This window comes from Hippocampus comes, unplaced genomic scaffold (assembly GCF_001891065.2).
Source record: "Hippocampus comes isolate QL1 unplaced genomic scaffold, H_comes_QL1_v1.1 scaffold7, whole genome shotgun sequence".
NCBI lineage: Eukaryota > Metazoa > Chordata > Actinopteri > Syngnathiformes > Syngnathidae > Hippocampus > Hippocampus comes.
In genome coordinates, this window is record NW_017842060.1 from 613,545 (window position 1) to 633,544 (window position 20,000).

The 20,000-nt window shown below is 46.5% G+C and overlaps 2 protein-coding genes across 2 annotated transcripts in view; one reads left to right on the top strand and one right to left on the bottom strand.

Moving 5' to 3' along the window:
• radil (Ras association and DIL domains) overlaps positions 1 to 6,311 on the top strand; it is a 19,314-nt gene extending 13,003 nt beyond the window's left edge. Inside the window, 7 exon segments of the mRNA XM_019861718.1 lie at positions 573 to 745; positions 1,029 to 1,179; positions 2,278 to 2,483; positions 3,554 to 3,818; positions 4,689 to 4,837; positions 5,307 to 5,446; positions 5,835 to 6,311. Of these exon segments, the coding sequence (XP_019717277.1) occupies positions 573 to 745; positions 1,029 to 1,179; positions 2,278 to 2,483; positions 3,554 to 3,818; positions 4,689 to 4,837; positions 5,307 to 5,446; positions 5,835 to 5,934 (1,184 nt within the window). The 3' untranslated portion in view covers positions 5,935 to 6,311.
• A 2,114-nt stretch (positions 6,312 to 8,425) lies between these two features.
• On the bottom strand, positions 8,426 to 18,331 carry foxk1 (forkhead box K1). Its single transcript, XM_019862196.1, has 9 exons — positions 17,579 to 18,331; positions 15,575 to 15,790; positions 13,166 to 13,373; positions 12,221 to 12,367; positions 11,070 to 11,263; positions 9,699 to 9,871; positions 9,331 to 9,558; positions 9,001 to 9,195; positions 8,426 to 8,916 (listed from the first exon to the last, which is right to left on the bottom strand). Exons 1-9 carry the CDS (start codon positions 18,325 to 18,327, stop codon positions 8,705 to 8,707), a joined length of 2,322 nt encoding a protein of 773 aa, XP_019717755.1. The 5' UTR covers positions 18,328 to 18,331; the 3' UTR covers positions 8,426 to 8,704.
• Positions 18,332 to 20,000: the final 1,669 nt, after the last annotated feature.

A 20,000-nucleotide genomic window follows, 5' to 3' on the forward strand; every position in this document is an offset into this window, starting at 1 on the left:
AAACATGCAAACTCCACACAGGGAGGCTGGAGCTGGAATTGAACCCGGTACCTCTGCACTGTGAAGTCGACGTGCTAACCACTGGACTACCGGGCCGCCCTAATTGTGCTTTCACCTGCTAAATAGATTAGCGTTACCTAGCGTAGCTCTTTGTTTGGTGCGTGTGGGAAGCAGTTGCGGCGGAGCTTTGTGACACCTTTGCAAGGGAGGTCAAGCGATGTCTCGTCTGTGGTCCCGAGATTAGTGGATGCCGAGATTTAAGCCTATTACACAACCCTGTGTGTGTGTGTGTGTGTGTGTGTGTGTGTGTGTGTGTGTGTGTGTGTGTCCATGACATATGGCGCAATATTTGAAGTGCTGTTTCATCAAATAGCAGCGAACAATCAATCTCTGGCAATTTGCTCAAGAAGCTAAAAGCAGCTTCAGCCGCTGCACGTGGAACAGTCAATACGCATTCACACAAATAATCGTTTTCAGTGTCCGGTTTTTGGAAATGTCCTTCATCAATTCGGTGAGCGGTACTCACGCCGAAAGCCATTTCTGTTTGTACCGAATGTCTATTTTGCGCGCAGGTCCGTCGCGTGGCTGGTTCCAGCGTTCCAAAGTTCTGCAGATGCAAGCGTGTCTGCGGATGGTGACGGAATGGGCCCGCAAGTCGTCCTTGGGACATCTGGCGGACAAATTCTTCAGCAAACTCAACAGCGCCGTCGCCGTCCTGGCCACGCCGCCGCAGCAGCTCACGCAGGCAAGCCGCGCCGGAAGTGGAATTGGCACGCTCAAATGTTGTTGATCGAAAACTTTCATCACATGAACCGATTTTCTTTTTGGGAGTCAATATGAATTACAAAACAAAAAGTTTTTCAACTTCCCTTCCATCAATTGAATTTAATGTGAACCATTTCCCGAGTCAAACATATTTTGTTTATTTTGTATCCCCGCTCCCTCCAAAAAAACCCAAACTACTCACTGTAATTTTTTGTTGAATTTGTCACTTTTAAAAGTCTAAGAGTTCCCTTCACCGCATGCAGATGAGCTGGAGAGTGTTGTCCGGCGAGCACTCGTCCCTGAAGCCGGTGCAGCTGCACAGGATCCTGACCCAATACCAGATCACCGCAGACACCGGACCCGTGCCCGCCTGGCAGCCCGCCAGCGAGGACGAGGCCTACATCTACCGCACAGGTGCACAGTTGGCGAGAGAGTCAGGACGAGGCCTGGCATCGGGTTGACTCGCTCGGCGTTCGTCCGTGGACGACAGACAGCAATGTGTGTGTGTGTTGTACTGTAGACCAAACTAACCAGAAAAAAAGTGCTCGTTTCAAAACAGGGAGTAGGTTGAGATCTTCTGGTTCTAGAGGCAAGGATCTGTAGTTGGTGTTGACAGTAGGTTGGAGTCCAGAAGATTACTTGAACCCAGAGAGAAGGCGCCAGTCTTGGGAGAAGGTTCTAGTTCTGAGAAAAGTTTGGAGTCCAGAAAGAAGGCTCTAGTCTCAAGTGGAGGTGCTGGTCCCGAGGGGAGGTTGTAGCCCACAAAGAAGGTTCTAATCTTGAAAGAATGCCTGAGAGAAGGTTGGAGCCCAGAAGAGGAGGTCTTGAAAGAATGTGCTGATCCTGAGAAAAGGTTGGAATTGAGAGGAAGTGAAGTGTATAGTTTTGAGAGAAGATTCTGGTCCTGGGTGAAGTTTGTCGACGAGAAAGAAGGCTCTAGTCTCAAGAAGAGGAACTAGTCTTGAGGGGAGTTTGTGGTCTGCAGAGGATCTTCTGGTCTTGAAGGAATGCAATGGTCCTGAGAGTAGGCTGTAGTCCAGAGGAATGTATCGTCTCAGCAGAAGTGTCTTGTCTTGAGAGAAGGTTCTGAGACAAGTTTGTCATCCAGAAAGTAGGCGCTAGTCTCAAGAGGAGGAACTAGTCTGGAAGGGAGGTCGTGGTCTTCAGAGGATCTTCTGGTCTTGAAGGAATGCGATGGTCTTGTGAGTAGGCTGTTGTCCAGAGGAATGTATCGTTTCAGCAGAAGTGTGTAGTCTTGAGAGAAGGTTCTTCTCCAGACAAATGGTTGTAGTCCATAAAATAGGTTCTAGTCTCATGTGGAGGTGCCAGTCCCGAGTGGAGGTCGTAGCCCACAAAGATCTTTCTGATCTTGAAAGAGTGCCCGAGAGAAGAGTGTAGCCCAGAAGTCTCAAGAGAAGATTCTGGTGCCGAGAGAAGGTTGGAGTCCTGAAAGTAGGCTTAAGTCTCAGGAGGAGCACTAACGCGGCTCCATCTATCTGCGCATCCATTCAGTGGACCTCCTGGAGAGCTTTGAGAACCACCCACCCATCGTGCTGCCCAGCGGCGGCTTCGGCGTGGACCTGGACGGCGAGCGCGTGGAAGACAGCGTCTACAGACAGCTGCTCTACGTACGACACTTCCTGTGGGGCCTGCGCGCCAAGACGCACGCCAACGCCACGTTCGCTAACGGCAACAACAACAATGCGGCCGATGTTCAGGTGAAGCCAAGTCCCGACGCCGAGCGCGTTGTGATGCAACCGCGGGACTCGTTTACATCAAGCCACCCCCGATGCCGTGTTTTTACCGCCCGTGACTTGAAAGCTAAACTCGGCGTGAAGGGTCGCTGTTTTCGAGCAACGGTCGGACTACACGGGGAAGTCGTGTGTACTTCTGTTAGCGCACATGCACACGCGCGCACACACACGCCTAACAACAATGTAATCTGCGCGTAAGCAGCTGTGCTGGTTGAGGAGTTTCTTGGTAATCTTTCAAATGAAAGACAAAATCTCACGCGCATGCACACACACACACACGCACACACACGCACACACACACGCACACACGCGCGCGCGCAGAGAAGAAGAAGAAGCTAGACATGGTTAAATCATGGCTAATCTTCTTAGCGGTCAGGCTGTCTCATCGGTGGGCCGACTAGACCGTAATCCTCCATCTTAGAACACATCATCATCGTGAAGACGTCTCCTCCCAAAACGGACGCGTTCATCAGCCACTATTTGCAAGAGAAGGGGGCCCAGCGTTGCTGCCAATTGCCCAACAAATGCCCCCGATGTGTTGATATATATATATATTTCCTTTTAATGCAAAATTTGGACTTTATTCTTGGATAATTTAATCTTTTTTTCTCCAAATTTGGTGAACACTCCTGTATTTTAATGTTTAGGTCATTTTAGTGGTCCTTTGAGTGCGATTTTTTTTTTGGGGGGGGGGCGGTAGCCCTACTTGGTGGAAAACATTTGAGAACCGCTGAATTGCTCTATTGAATGATTAGGTAATGCGATGGATTTTGAATCAAATTTGTGTGTCGACCTACTTTTGCTTCATGTTATCAACTTAAAAAAAAATGGACGAAAGTGCGCAGAATTTCTTCCGCTAACACTTAGCTCCTCCTCGAAATACAAAGCTTCCCTCCGCTTGTCACTCACCAGACCACGCCCCTTAAAGGCCCCAAATTAACACAGGAATTCTACAGTCTGGAAGAAACATGAAAAGGTCCCAGATATCTTCCGGCTTCAATTGTACTGCATGTAGTTCCTATTTGCACCTCTAGAGGGAGTTGCTGCCCCTGCCCTTGACGCACGGCAGCCCCCACTCAGCCCCCGGCGACAGCGAGCAAGAAAACGGCCGTGGCCAAACGCAGAGTTTCCGGAGGAACGGGGGCGGCGCCCACCAACAGCACCACCATCTTCATCATCTTCAACCTCACCCCCAGCACCCGCCCACCTCAACGGGCTACCCCGAGGGAGGGGGCGGAGCCCCGCAGGTGAACGGATGTGGCAAAAAGGCCAATGGATTCATCGCTAACGGCATGGAAGGTAGGACTTTGGGCCATACCCACGATCCCTTGCGCTGGCGGGGGTCCAAGAAGAGCAAAGCGTGAGCTCCTCTGTTTACGTGACCGCTCAAATTGACTAAAACCTGTCATGTAGGAATCCAAACGTCGCCTTGTCTGCCAAAACTATGATCGACGATCACCAAAATTGATGTTGACATCTTCATGCTCAACTCTCAACTCAAATATTTGAATGATCGCCCACATAGTCGGGATTTGAGGGCGCTCCCGACAAAGCTGATTGATGCAACTCAAATAAGTATTTCACAGCACAAAAATAGTTATGATCAAATAAAATAAGAATAATGAAAACTTTACTTTTAGAAGTAGTGAAATGGGTGTCCGTAGGTACTTTGTTATGTTCTCTGACTGTACACTTGGTGGCAGTGTTGCTATAAAAATACTGTTGAGATGAAAATAACCTGTGAAGAAAATAAGAGTGTTTGGCTACACTCTGGCCTCGTTATTTTGCATCCGACACCACATACTTAACTTGGTTAAGGACGATTAAAGGGACGGACGAAAACCCACTTCCGTTCTTGCTTAGTTCCGTCCCAGGGACATGGAATGTCCATCTCTGGTCATGACTTGGATCGTTTCTTTGGTTTATCCGATAGATTTTGCAATGAAACAATGACCCCTGCTGGCGGCGCGTAGAAATGCATGTTTCCGGAACCCTCCCGCTCCGAGCTCCACTTGCGTCGCTGTCTTTGTGTGTGTGTGTGTGTGTGTGTGTGTGTGTGTGTGTGTGTGTGTGTGTGTGTGTGTGTGTGTGTGTGTGTGTGTGTGTGTGTGTGTGTGGAGCCCATAGCAAGACCCTCTGTGTGTGTGTGCATGTGTGTGCCCTCTGCAGGCTGTGTTACTAGTGGCTGTGAGTTCCCCTTCCCCATGTGGTCCTCGTCCCCGGGCGCCCCCCCCATCCCTGATGACATGTGTGTGGTGTTTGTAGTGGAACTGGACAAAGGACCGTACGGACTCGGCATGGGACTCATCGACGGCCTGGTGAGATCGATCACTGAATATCATTCGATGTCTCAGGGTATGGATAGTTTGACTCCTTGTCGCTGCAAAATTTGAGAAAACAAAACCCAACAACAACTGAGAAGGAACGGTTCAAAGGAAGGCGGCCACGCCCCTTTTGGCCAAAAATGTCACCATTTGGGAGCCTTGCTCCCATTGACCTCAAGCTTGACATTTTCGGGTTATGCCGTCGCTCTCAACAATCGGCATCAAGTACGCCGGGTTTCATGAAAATCCAAATCTGCTCAGCTACATGTATATTTTTGGCATCCTTGGTCCAACTGGACCTGTTCTCGTTTTAAGTTGTAATGTATAAAGTGGCCTATTTTTTTTCTTTTAATTATTTTGTGTTTTAATAACCAAAAGCGCATTTGAATCAATTGTAAGGATCAGGGTTTGAAAAGTTAAAAAAAAAAAAAAACATTTTTTAAAATCTAAACCCCCCCCCCAGCACACGCCCCTCAACGCCCCGGGCATCTACATCCGCACGCTCATCCCCGACGGGCCGGCGGCATCTGATGGCCGGCTGAGGATTGGCGATCGGATCCTGGCCGTCAACGGGACCAGCCTGATCGGAGCCGACTACCAGAGGTACGCATCTGCGCTTGATGAGAGTGCCTTCCACACATTTTTGTTGATGTTTTTTTTTGGGGGGGGGTGTTCTGAAATGTATCTGTGGCATTGCCATTGATTTTCAATTGATATGCCAGTCCTCCAATGTGGAAAAGGCTAGAAGAAAAAATGGCTCTGTAGCACCCCCTACCGAGGTTTGACAAAGCCCTGAGGCGCAACTTGGACCTGGGGCTACAAAAATTGGGAGGCGTGAAGCTCCTTGAGACCTACAAAAAAATCAAATCAGCAGGAGGCATATCCAAAAATGAACAGGATGTCTGTCGGGGGGGGTTTCAAACTTGGTCTGTCTTGGGAAATGACACAAGGATGAATTCGAGCTTTGCCTTTCCTTTCTCATTGTGTGCAGTGCGGTGGATCTGATCCGCCTGGGAGGGGGTCGCCTCCGCTTCCTGGTGGCCAAGTCGGACCCGGAAGTGTCGGAAAAGATCAGCGCCTCTTCCTGCTGACAAGACGGATGGACCGACCGGGCGAGCTGTCAATCTATCGGCCTCCGGTCGGGAAAGTGAGAGTAAATCGCTTGCAGGATGGGGGGGGGGGCGTGTGTAAATAACGACGGCAAACGTTCTTACTTCCGCTTATCGTTTGGCTGATTCGTCGACGTTCCGCCTCGTTTGCTCGTGACGTGGATGGTGGCCATGATGTCATCACTATGGGACACATGAACTCTTGATATTTTTTGTTCCACTTTTATCGTTAGGGCCAAAGAAGATTCTACAAGTGCATGCATGCCGATGAAAAGTCACTCAAGTCGCCCCCCCCCCCCAAAAAAGTTCCTGATACAAGTTTTGCGAATCAACCCAAAACTTGGTGGACATACATATATATCAAAAAAGGATGCAAATTTTAAAAAAGCCTCAAGGAGCCATGCTTTTTTTTTTTGAACAGGAAGTCAGCCATTTTGGGTGAATTGACTCAAAAAATATCGTAAAAAAAATAAATACATCAGCTCTCAATACCAGTTTCATCACGAAATTGGGTGGACTTGCCTGTCATGAAAAAGGAAGTCTGCCGGGTTTTTTTTTGAGGCTGCATGCAAAAAGCAAGAGCTGAGAACGGCATCCAGGTTTTGGGATCATTTTGAGCATTCGCTGTTGACAAGCGCTCGGCCCACTGCTGTTTGCAGCTTTAATTCTTGTGATGATTAGAGTCAAAAAACACTAACTTCTTTTTCTTTTGTTTTTTTTACATGATAAAATATTTCAAACTGTTCCGAGTGTTTCTTCTTCACTTTTCTGGATCTTTTTCCGCTCTGGACCAAATTTGGACACTGCTTCCTGTCGAGTCAGGGCGGTAAATCTGCCAGGAAAAGGTCGTCATACAAGGGTTTTAAGTCAACGTTTGTTGAAGTGCGATTATTTTGGAGCAATCTGGAAAAAAAGCCGATTTTTTTTTGGAGATGCAAAGTCTTAAAAAAGTTACTGTGTTGTCAAATAAAAAGGTGTCATTTTTTTGTAAAGATAAAAAGTCTGAATCTTGAAGGAAAAATTTGGGCGTTTGTTTCTCCTACAATGAAATGGAGTTGTTGCAATCACGGTCGCATTTTTTTGGGGGGAGGTGGGAGGGTAAAACTGTTCTTGTAAAGAAGCACAAATTATTTCAGTCTAAAAGACAGATTTTTCATTTTTTTTTTTTTTTTAATGGTATGGAAAACTGTTTCTTCTGCATCCTTATCGACTTGCGAGTCACAACTTCCTGCTGGGTGAAGGGGAAAAAAAACACCACAAAACCAAAAACCCCCCCAAAAAAAAACAAAAAAAGTGTTTTAACTCATCGTGGCTTTAATTTTGTGCTACAACATTCGGAATCACAACTGTGGAACATTTACAAAAAATACATAATAATCTCTCTAGAATGTATTAATAACACTTTTTTTGAACACAAAAATTTGCTTACAAAAAATAGCTTCTAGTAGCGACGTCAGCGCGGTGAACGCAGCTAATGTTGCGTTTAACGTTCTAAAAAGCTCTAAAGGTTCAAATAAAAATGACAGTGTAGAAATCTTTTTAAGGCTTTTTTTTGTTTGTTTCTTTTTAAAGGGTTATAAGTGTCTTTTTTTCGTTGACAACCGCTAACTTAAACAGCGACTGTCGCTAATCGGCAACAGAGACGATGTTTGAATTTACAAACGATTGCCGTAATTCAGCCAAGACGACGACACGGCGTCGCACCGTGCCGTTGTCTTGGCAACTCAGTAATCCCATTTCTTCATCCACCCAAAAAGTAGTGTTTGCTTCAGCTTTTTTTTTTTTTGGGTTTTTTTTTTTTTTTTTTTAAAGAGATACTTGAACACAAACAAGGCTCCAGGGAACAAGGCGAGTTGGGGTCAAATAAAAAGGTGTCATTTTTTTGTAAAGATAAAAAGTCTGAATCTTGAAGGAAAAATTTGGGCGTTTGTTTCTCCTACAATGAAATGGAGTTGTTGCAATCACGGTCGCATTTTTTTGGGGGGAGGTGGGAGGGTAAAACTGTTCTTGTAAAGAAGCACAAATTATTTCAGTCTAAAAGACAGATTTTTCATTTTTTTTTTTTTTTAATGGTATGGAAAACTGTTTCTTCTGCATCCTTATCGACTTGCGAGTCACAACTTCCTGCTGGGTGAAGGGGAAAAAAAACACCACAAAACCAAAAACCCCCCCAAAAAAAAACAAAAAAAGTGTTTTAACTCATCGTGGCTTTAATTTTGTGCTACAACATTCGGAATCACAACTGTGGAACATTTACAAAAAATACATAATAATCTCTCTAGAATGTATTAATAACACTTTTTTTGAACACAAAAATTTGCTTACAAAAAATAGCTTCTAGTAGCGACGTCAGCGCGGTGAACGCAGCTAATGTTGCATTTAACGTTCTAAAAAGCTCTAAAGGTTCAAATAAAAATGACAGTGTAGAAATCTTTTTAAGGCTTTTTTTTGTTTGTTTCTTTTTAAAGGGTTATAAGTGTCTTTTTTTCGTTGACAACCGCTAACTTAAACAGCGACTGTCGCTAATCGGCAACAGAGACGATGTTTGAATTTACAAACGATTGCCGTAATTCAGCCAAGACGACGACACGGCGTCGCACCGTGCCGTTGTCTTGGCAACTCAGTAATCCCATTTCTTCATCCACCCAAAAAGTAGTGTTTGCTTCAGCTTTTTTTTTTTTTGGGTTTTTTTTTTTTTTTTTTAAAGAAGACTTTTTGTTTTTTTATGACAACATTCCCTTCAGTTTCTCTTTCACATCCTGGGCTCATGGCTTTGTGGCATGACGGCAACGATCACAGGTTGCTGGGCGGCAGGCGCCGATCCCTCGCCGTCGTCCATCTTGGACCGCTTGGCCTGAGGTTGGTCGCCCGCGCCCGCTTGCTCGGAAGAAAGCGGGCGACTCACCAAAACCGGAGGGGAGCTGGAGGCCTGAGCCGCCAGAATTTGGAGAGGACTGCTTAGACCTGCGGGGCGGAAAGAACGGGAGGCTCAGATGATGCATGTTACAAGGAAAACAAAAGAAAACCCAGAAAGAAGGCGAAAGGTACCCGATGTGAAGGCGGCGAGGCTGTTTGCCGTGGACGCAGCGGCGATGGTGTGCTTTCCGTTCTGCGTGACGGCGTGCACGGCAAGTGGATGCGGGCCCGGCGCCACGTTGCGCGCATCCGCCGCGCTCCGCGGCTCGGCCCCGTGCCCGGCGCTGTCCAGCGCCTGGATCACCAACTCTCGCTTCGGCTGCGCCTCTGAGCACCGTGAAAAATGGCACGCGTGAGAAAGCCGCATTGGACAAAAAGTCCAAATATGACGAAAATGAATTTGCATCATTTGGAGATGAAGAGCTGCCGTTTGCCCCCTCGCGCCGCCATTTTCGGACCCACCTCTAAGCTCGCCGCCGGGCGGCCCGACGTTGAGCAGCGATGGGGCGCAGTAGCCGTTGGGCGGGGCGCCGGTGACCACGCGCAGCATGGTGACGGAGGACGGCGGCGCGTTCTGGACCAGGTGGACCTGGCCGCCGCCTCCCGGGAGGAGGGCCAAGGCCTTGCCCAGGGCGGCGCTCGGGTGCGGCGGCGCCGCCATGATCACCGGTTGAGCGCTGACCGGAGACCCTGCGGGGACATGGACATAAAAAAAAAAAAAAAAAAAAATCACAAGAATGCGTGAATATCCTTTTTTCTTCCTTCCGTAACAGTGTCCAGAAAATCTGCTCTTGTTGTTGGCTTGTGGAAAAATCGCACTTTCAACTGACCGGGAGCGCTCTGCGAGTATCGATATTCGGGCACGGCGGCCAGCTTGTGCGCCAGCTGCTCGTGGTGGTCCGGGGGAACGGGAGACCCCTCCCGGCTCAGACACTCGGGGGTCTGCAGCCCGCTGGACGGCGGCGAAAGCAGGCCCTGGTGGGTGGGCGACGCCGGGGCGCTCCTGCAAAAAAACAAAAGCCGCAAAAGCAAACGTCAGGACGGCGGCGGGGGCGCGCGCGGCAAAGCAAGCGCCACTTACTTTGTCCTGTCCCATCACGCCGCAGCCGGCAGCACAAAGGACAAACAAACAAAATGGTTACCGGCCATGTTTGATACCAATTGGCCCGAAGCATCGGCGGCTGCTCTCGCCAGCATCCACGAGTACCAAAACGATACATTCAGAACCAAGACAGTCAAAAGCACAAAAACAGTCCAACTCAAAATCAAGTCTCAGACTGAGTCCAAAGCCAAAGAATCCAAATGACAACTTTTCAAGATGGCCAGCGAGGGGGCTTGCTGAACGTTCATTCCAAAGAGAGGGAGCAGCAACGGAAAAGGCTCGTTCCCCCTCTGAGCCTCCGCTTAGTTCTCACTACTTCTAATGGTGTCTGGTCTGCGGACCTGAGGCACGGGGCGGGTGTGGAGGAGCTCCAAGAGGTCAGGTGGGGCCAGGCCGTTTCAAGATTTGAAAACAAATAAGAGGATCTCGTGAAAAGAACTCGAAAATGAGCCAATGGAGGGATGGCAGAGTAGGAGTTATGCGCTCCCCCTTCCGAGTACCAATCAAGAGGCGAGCGGCAGCATTCTGGAACGACTGGAGACGCTTGATGGAGGATTGGCGGACTCCAAAGTCAAGTGCATGACAGTAAATTGAGGCCAATATCAGCCCGATACCGATAACTGGTATTGTCACTCACCTATCGCTGATGGTTCCCCAATTTTTCCGTAGAATCTGAAGAGCGACCCTTACTTGTATTTTAAAGTCCAAAAATGAAGCGGGGAAAAGCTGGAACTCCTGCTTGACTTCAGTTGACAACAAGGCATCATTTTTCAAAAATTAAGTCTGATTAATTTTTTCTTTTTTTTTTGGTTCTAATTGAGGAGAAAAAGTGTTGGGTTTTTTTTGTAAATAAAGCTGTATTTTGGGCTGATTCAAAGACAATATAAATCAAAATTTGTGACAATAAAGGCTTTTTTGGGGTAGGGGATCATTTTCCAACTGGCAATCGAAGCTCAAGTGTTGAAAAAGTGCCCGTTGCTCCTCAAATAGTCGCTCGTTTTCTTCTTTCGTTGAATTTTTGTTTTTGCTTGCGAAATTGAAAACGGTCAAGGATGAACGAGAACGCGGATTCCGCGAGGGGCGGCGAGGAGTCGCTTACCGGGACGAGAGGGGTCCGAAGGGGGTCCGGAAGCAGGCCACGCCCCTCTGCCGGCGCTTGCGGAAGGCCTGCTCCACCAGCTTGCCCTCTGAAGCCGAGTCCACGCGCCAGAAGCTGCCCTTGCCCGGCTCGTCCTGCGAGCGCGCCACTTTCAGGAAGTAGCGGTTCAGCGACAGGTTGTGTCGGATGGAGTTCTGAGGACGACAAAAAAGGCCACGCGTTCACTCCATCAAGTCGCCGCCCAAATCCAAAGGTCGCGGTTTGGAAAATCGAGTCACATGGAAAAAAAAAACAAGGCAGAATATTTAAGTCGTATATTTAGAGGGAAAAAGGTCGGAAACTACGAGAATAAGGTCACATTTTGGGGGAATTAAAAAGTACAAATATTACAAGGGGTCAAGTTGGACTTCAAAGTTTTTTTTTTTTTTTAATCCAAATGTGCTTGTAACCTTGCAAGAATAAAGAATTGAAAAACAATTAATAAAAGTGGTCATCACAACAGCCTGAGATTTTTTTTGGGGGGGTGGGGGGCCAGATCATAAATCAGAATAGTAAAAGAGTCAAGAAAAATTATGAGAGGCTAAATTTAAATTTTGGGGGAGGGAAAAACACATGATAAAATTAACATCATATATTTTAGTTCTTTTTTGGGGGGGGGACCTTTTGAGAACCAAGTTTTATTTTTTTAAGAGCAAGCAGTCGTAATTAAAAGAATAAGGTAGCTGTTCTAAGACAAGGATTTTGGGGGGAGAAACAAGATGGAATATTACAAAAATTAGGTCCAAATTAAAAGCTTTATGCTTACATCAACTTTTTTGGGTTTTAATCTTAAGTCATAATATTACACAAATAAAGTGGAGAAAAAAAGTCCCACTCGTGTGAAATGTAAAAAAAAAAAAAAATTCAACCCCCAAAAAAGCAGAATTTTAAAAAAGATTCATTTTGGGGAATAAAAAAAAAAAAAAAATCAGTGATGATATTGAAGTCATATTTTGGGGAAGAAAAATCTTGAGCTTTTAATTATGAGTTTTTATCATTCATTAAAAAAAAAAAAAAAAAAAAAAAAATTTATACCCACCCCCTTTTTTTTTTTTTTTTTTTTTTTTTTTTTTTGGAAATTTCTCCCGCCCCCGCCTGTCATCGGCGCACACCTGCCAGCCCTTATCCGCCGTGCGGTAGTACGGGTAGTGTTTGGTGATGTGAGCGTAGATGCCGCTGAGCGTCAGCTGCTTGTCGGGCGCTGAGGAGATGGCCTGGACGATCAGCTGTGCGTATGAATACGGCGGTTTGGACTCATCCTGGTGGGGGGGGGGGGGGGGGGGGGGGGGGGGGGGGGGGGGGGGGGGGGGGGGGGGGGGGGGGGGGGGGGGGGGGGGGGGGGGGGTGGGGGGGGGGGGGGGGGGGGGGGGGGGGGGGGGTGCACAAAACATTAATTTAGTCCCGTCATTTGCCCACTTCGCGTACACACACGCTTAGTTCAATTTTCAAAGATCTGGGAGTGACCCCGCAAAGAAAAAAAACAAAAACAAAAAAAAAGATCTGTCATTTCTGATTGGTTGACTGGCCGCAGTTCAACTTTGGCGTCAAAATTATTGAATGAATCCATGACTAATTGATGCTCAAATTCATCAACAACTACTTTCACAATCGTTTCCAGCCAGTGTTTAAGCCTCGGCAGCAATCCGTTTTGGATTTCTGTCGTTTTTGTTGTTTAATCAAAACAGGAGATTAGCACACATCGACTTTTAATGCGGGGAAGAAAAGAAAATGAGCGAACCGGTAATTGAATCCGAAAACGATACCAAATGAACACAAATAATTTGGTTACGAAACAGAAACCTGGGGGGGAATGTTTTTGAATCCACTTCAATGTAAAATAAAATCATATCTGAATATTCAAAAGAATAATCGATTCGAAAAAATATTCAGTAGTTACGCCCCCCCGCCCCCAGTCCTTATTTCAATAAACGTTGGAAAGTGCATCGCTGACGACAGCTCTCCATTTTTTTCCTTCCTTCTCTTGAGCCAGCAGTGTACGGCTCCTGACAATAAAAAACACAAAGTGAAGGCGGCGTGACGTCAACGGGTTTCAATACCTTGGGGCTGTCGTCTCCGCCGGCGCCGGCCGACTCCCCTCGGGGCTCCGCGGCCGCGCCGCGGTGCTCGGCCGCGTTGCGCCTCTGCTCCGACACGGCTTTGGCGGCATACTCGGCCACCAGCTGCAGGTCGCTGGTCACGTTGCGGCCATCGCGGTAGCCCGACGACCCGGCGCCGCGGGGGCTTGCCGGGCATGAGTTGGGAACGCTGAGAGAAGAGAGAAAAATCAGATTTTTTTTCTTCTTTTTCTTTAGGTCTACACTAAAAAGATGGCAAATTTTGACAAAAAACAAATCAAAGAAGTAAAAAAAAGTCCTTTTAGGAGAATGAAGTTTTGAGAAAAAGTCAAAGTCCCCCCCAATTTTTTTTCCAGAAACGTTTGAGAATAAAACAGCACTTGGAAATGTTTCTGAGAATCAAGTGGGAATATTTCATCATGACACTACATTTGTATTTTTTTTCCAAACTTAAGTGACAATATTGCAAGATTTTTGTTTTCGAAATAGAAATAAATATGATTCTGCATACATATTCCCCTTCCGCCCAAAAACGACAGACTCCTCATAAAATAAAACTGGATTTTCATACAAAACAACAATCACAATATTTTTTGAACATGTCCCCCTCCCCTTATTATTTGGACAAAAAAAGGCCACTGAGAAATTCAGAAATATCGAAGAAAAAAATCAATCAATCAATCTAACGCAATTAATATTAAGTTGAATTGACTTTTAAAAAGCTGCAGACAAACAGTTGGAATCTGTGAGGAATCAAGGTGATTTCTTGAGGGTTTTTCTGGGGCAGCAGAATGAATGCATTATTTGGAGGACGTCATCATCATATATCAATAAAAGTCGGAATTTCAAGCTCAAAAGTCGCAGCAAAAAAACACATCCATCTTACCAGTGGAGACGCTCACCTCGCGTGTCTTTTTCTGCGGGGCGCACACGCACGCGCACGCACTCCGGCACAACAATAATCAATGGCGTATGTTAATCATTGGCCAGCGTCCAGGCCGGACAAGCAACAACAGCTGCTGCTGCCGTTTGCCAAGTCAACAAGGCAGCTGTGATTTGGCATGAGTGACGCGCGCATGCACGCACACTTTCTGGTTCGACAAGCTAAGGAGCTGGAGCCTGCGCGCCGCTTTTGTCGGCTCCGATCCGTGTGGCTTGATGCTCGCTTGTGAAAAATTCTACTTCTTTAGCCAAAGACAGGCTCGAAAACAATCGGCATCGTATGACCAGAGCACTCATTCCCCACCCCCCCAAAAAAAATCAGGAAATGTATTTGACATTCCAGGAGGAGGGGGAGGGGGCACCCCTTAACAGTCTCATCCTCTGTGGGCACACTTGGGTGAAGGGGCGAGCAGAGGAAACCAGGAGTGGATGTTTCCCCCCCCCCAAAAAAATGCTGAGTCCATGCCAAACCAATCCTCTCCTCCACCAATCAGGCAGCTCGTCGCTGCAGGGCTGCCATATAAGGCACACGCAAGAGGAGGAAGCACAGCAGTGACACGGCAGCACCACAAGTGGGCGCTCTCGCCACCCACAAAGAGTTCAACCGAGAACGCAAAGCTACGCGAGAGATATGAATGAGCTCACGTCAACATCACACACACACACACACACACACACACACACACACACACACACACACACACACGTATAGATATAAATACACACGTGCACCACATGAGTTGAGTCCTGCCAACGCTCAGTCACATGTCAGGCTGCACTTTGAAAAGCTGGCGTGTCCCAAAGCGCACAGATCTGTGTATGGAGGTGCGTGCACGTTCACCTATGGACGGACACGCAACGCTTGTGTCCTAGCGTGCAGTCTCAACATGTCGCATCTTTTCACTTTTTTCAGTTTTGGGGCATTTTGTGACATGAAACAAGTTGTGTTTTTTTTTTTTTTTTTTTTTTTTTACATGTCTTCGTGAGGAAACTGCTGTTACTTATGCGGCTCTTATTCAAATGGTGGCCAATTGTTGCCGTCATTTTAGAATCTAATTTTCAACTCTAATATTTCGGTGTTATGTTGCTCAATTTTATTTTGAGGGGAGGGGGGAGAATTGTGGTTTTAGTCTAATTGTTTGAATTGTCACACAAGAATAGCCGGTCCAATTTTTTTCTATTGTATTTGATCCATTTTCATTTTTAGATTTTTTTTTTTTACTTCAGGCATTTAAGATTAAATGGCGAGCATTTTTTTTTAAAATAAAATGTTTTAAACGAAATATGTTTTGTTTTCTTTTTATTGCAATACATTTTCTTTTTTTTCTTAGTTTGGTAACTTTTTCCAGGGCCCTGACCTACTTCTATGATGTTTATATATGACCAGGATTTTGTACCATGTGCAAACTTTTTTTTTTTTTTAACTGACGTTTACGTGGGTGCGCGTACCTGAGGGTGCCCGTGGGCGACGGCAGCGGTGGGCCGAAGGCCCTGATGTGCTCTTCGTGCTGCTGCGCGGTGGGAATGCTGATCTTGAGCGGGGAGATGTGAGGCAAAAGCGGGCGGATGGGCGGCGAGGGCGCCTCCTTCTCCCACTGCCCCTCGGGGGGGATGAGCGACGCAAATTGGATCTTGATGACCGTGCTGGGAAAGCGGAACACGCACCTATGGGAGGGAAAGGTTAGAGTGGTTTGTCATCATTTCACAATGCGATTTGCGTTTTTTAAAAAAGCAAAAAAAATAATAATAATGAGAGTTGTACAGCGGCACACCACAGTTGAGTTTCCCCGTTTGATCCTCACAAGGGTCGCGGGCGTGTTGGAGCTTCATGTTGTTTTTTTTTTTTTTTTTTTTTACTTGAGTGCTGTTATAAAAGAATAATCTAATTTCGGATATGTGACGCTTTTGAATGGTATTTTTCTTTCTATTTTGAGGTAGTATAACATTCAATTGTTCCTACCAATCCTGCAACCCCCCCCCAAAAAAAAAAACCCAAAATAAACACAAAACCCCAAACTCTAAGGTCTGTCTCAAGACGACAACTGGCCCAAACAGTGAGCAGAACGTCATTACACTCTGAATGCCACTGCTAAGAGCTGCACAACTCATGACATCTCAGCTGATGCAATAAATAGAAAACTGTTCGTAAGGCCGCAATGAGCCAAAAGCTTCAAAATTAAAAAAACACGCCAAGTTTATTTTTAACGATTCCTTTTCACCGGCAAGTGCCATGTGCTTCAAGCATTGCAGCCAAAAATAGCCTCTGTCCAACTGCAACAATTCATTGACTAGGATTAATACTATTAATAATGCTCATCATGATTATTGCTTACATTATTTTCTTGCGTGAATTTGTCCACTCTTTCCATGAAATTGATTAAAATGTGTTTTACTAATTTCTCATTAAAGTATTTCATATTTCATGTATTTAATGTAAGCAACAAACATACACATATTGGTCAAATGCTCAAAGTAGACACCCTGCGTGGACGAGTTGGTCTTGCGTTGATTCCATGTGCTTCTTGTCATTCCACACTCGACTTCCGGGATCAGCTGCCCAAACCCTCGCAAACGGCCAATCAGAGACGAGCAACCCCACGCCCCACCCCCTCCGATTCCCACCCAGACTGCAACACCTTCCCGCCCCCCTCGCTGCCCAGCGGGCTGATTGACAATCACAACACAGCAAACGCCCAGACCGTATTTGTGGCCGCTAAACAAAGTAACCAGCATCTTTTTGGGTACAACCTCAAACAAACGCGTGCTCAGCGTTGAGCGACAAAATTCACACCAAACGAGTCTTTTAACTGCAGAACAAACGCACCTCCCATCAAGGGGGCCTCGTGTGGACTTCGCAGTGGTGCGTTTGTTTACATTGACAGCATCACGTCGGCTAACAACACCTAAGACAGCTATTGACAAATATTACACGGCAACGAATGACCGCTGTACACTGTAAACGGTCTAAGACGCAAGCGCGGGTGGCTGAGGTTGACAAATACATTTTATTGTCAATAAAACAACGGGGCTAAATTAACACGTAGTCACTTGTGGGCTAAGCTAACGAGCTAGCTTAGCTGAAGTTCATTCACTTGCTTCCCAATGGTGTGGAGAAAACTGTTTGGATCGCTTGTTTTAGACCCACAAATAACAAATAAGCTACTCAAAATTAACATATTAAGTGACATTTCATTTCATTTTCTTCAAAGTCTAAAGTCTATTGGTTTACACTGGCTATCCGTGGTTTGTTTTGAATTACATTAACTATAACAACTTAACCCTAACTCCCTAGCAAAAGCATTAAAAGTGCTCAAAATAACCTCTAACTATAAAACGTACATAACTTTGAATGTACACGTTGTTGAGAATGTACGGGAAATGTCATTTGAAAAGGGCAACTATCACGTTTATTAGCCTCAAATGCTAAGCTAAGAGGCTACAGGCGGAGCTCACTGTCGGGGAAGCAGCAGCGGCGGCGCCCCTTTCCGCTGGAACACTCCGTCCACGAACACGCCATTCTTGCCCAGGCAACGTAGCGAGAAGCCGCTCGCCTCGTCGTAGACGAGCTGCAAGTGCCGCCGCGAGATGAAGCTCGAGTGGCCCATGTTGATGTCCACGGAGCCGTGGGACGAGTTCCGGCCGATGGTGACGGTCCTTTGGCGCATGACAAACTCAAAGTCCCGACCCTCGAGTCTGGCCAGGGCTTGGGGGAGAGGAGACACCAGACGAGCCGGGCGCATCCCGGCGCCGGCGGCGGCTTCCGTCAGCGGCGGACAGAGGAAGGCGAGCGACGGCTGATGGTGGAAGGCGTGCGAGGTGACCGCCACTCGCACGGGGCTGCACGGCGCCGACTGCAAGGCGAGCAGGGCCCGAGCTCCGGTGTCTTCCCGGTAGTCTGCCATGTTGTTTCGCGGGGGGGTCAAACACACTTCCACAGGCACTTCGCACACAGAGTTGCAACGTGAGAGTTTGGGGCCGGGGCACTTGTTCGCTGGAGCTGACAGAACAACATGGAGTTCGGGCAGCGGGGAAGAATCGGGATGGAGCCTCGGCAGGAACCGGACTGATGCTTCCTTCAAGTACGCCTCGTAAACTCCTAAACTACTATGTAACGTCCATTCTTTATCTGAAGCGCTTGATCGAGGGTCACGGGCATGCTGGAGCCTATCCCATGCCTTCGTACACCCTGAACGGGTTGCCATCCAATCGCTGAGCACACGTAGACAAAGAAGTATTCACACTTCAGGATAATTAGACTAGTTAACCTCCCATGCATGTGTTTGGAATGTGGGAGGAAACCGGAGTACAGAAAGAAAAACCACGCAGGCACGGGGAGAGCGGGCAAACGACACACAGGAAGACCTGGACTCGAACCCATGACCTCTGCACTGTGAGGTGGATGTGCTAACCAGTCGACCGCCGTCCCGCCCACTACTGTTAAAAACAAATAATCAGTTAGACGCAAGCGCAACACTGCTCTTAACTGGAATCATGATTTACATTATGTGTTGTTGTATTCTATTGCAGTACGTTAAATTACGTTAAGTCACATTGCGTTCCAGTCAGCTGTAATATTTTCCTGTCTCTACTTTGGTCTACTGTTTCTGCACATTTCATGTAATTCTTTTCGTAATTTTCATTCGATTTTTTTTGTTCCTATTTTGGTCATATATTTGTCTATTTTTCCATCTTCTATTTTAGTAAGTGTCATTTGCAATTTTTGCTCTCAATCGAGCCCCACTAGAACCGGGCTGGTGCTGCGTTCAAATAACAGCAATACGTTATTCTTAGAGGTAGTGACATTTTCTGTGAGACACAATCTGTAAAGCAGACAGAAGTACATTTTGGCACCAACACTTGTTGGAAGACGTGCAAGTGAAAAAGTTCAAAAGAAAACAAAAGCACCGACCAGCATAAAATTGTTTCTCGCTGACGACACGGCACGAATTAAGTGCTGCATAAAAGTAATACAGTAAGTGAGTCACCATTGTGGTGCTTTTGTCACATCCATGTGTTCTACTGTACAAGCTTGGAAGATAGCGTACGCTTGGCCGTCGTCCAATCGCAGCGCTCAAAACATGTGTCGTGTGCAAAAGAAGCTGCTTGGCTCCGCCCTCTTCTCGCTTTTTTTCCCCCCCTCTTTCTTTTTGTTATCGCTCGTCTGTTTATAAACATGGAAAGAACAAGATGGTCACAAAACGCGGAGAAATGGATTCGGAGAAATGGATTACGCATGCCGAGTTCACGATCAGGATCGGGAGTGAGACCCAAAACGTCCACGCGAGGGTGCTGTTCGCACGGGCTCTTGATTAGGTACACGTACATTCTTTCCTCTCGTTTTAGTTTTTTACAAGCTTTGTATTTGGACTGATATAGTTTGTCTATAATTTGTGTATTTTTTCCAAAATTTACCCCTAATATTTCCCAATGTATATATCAAAAGTCTCAAAAAGCCATGATTGGGAAAACAGGAAGTCCTCCGCATTTGGTTTGAAGCGGCCATTTTAGGATCACTCCTTTGTCCTTTTTATTTTTCTTTACTTAGGAGGAAGCAGAAAACGTTGCAAAGTCACTGACGTTTTTGTGGAAATTCTTCTTCTTATTATTCTTATTATTATTATTACTATTATTATTGCACTTTTCTTAAATGGTTAACCCGATTGACTCCAAACTAGGGCTGTACCATTTCAACACGCGGGACAACATTATGGAAAAATATTTTAAGATTTCGACATACTATACAACGGGGACGTGGCATCGAATTTTACTTTTAAAAATTCCTATTTGATGAAGTATTCACAGTCGTACGTTTTCTCTCGAACTCTCCACTGGGAGGCATATGGAACAGCCCACAAAGTACAATAAAGTCTTTTGG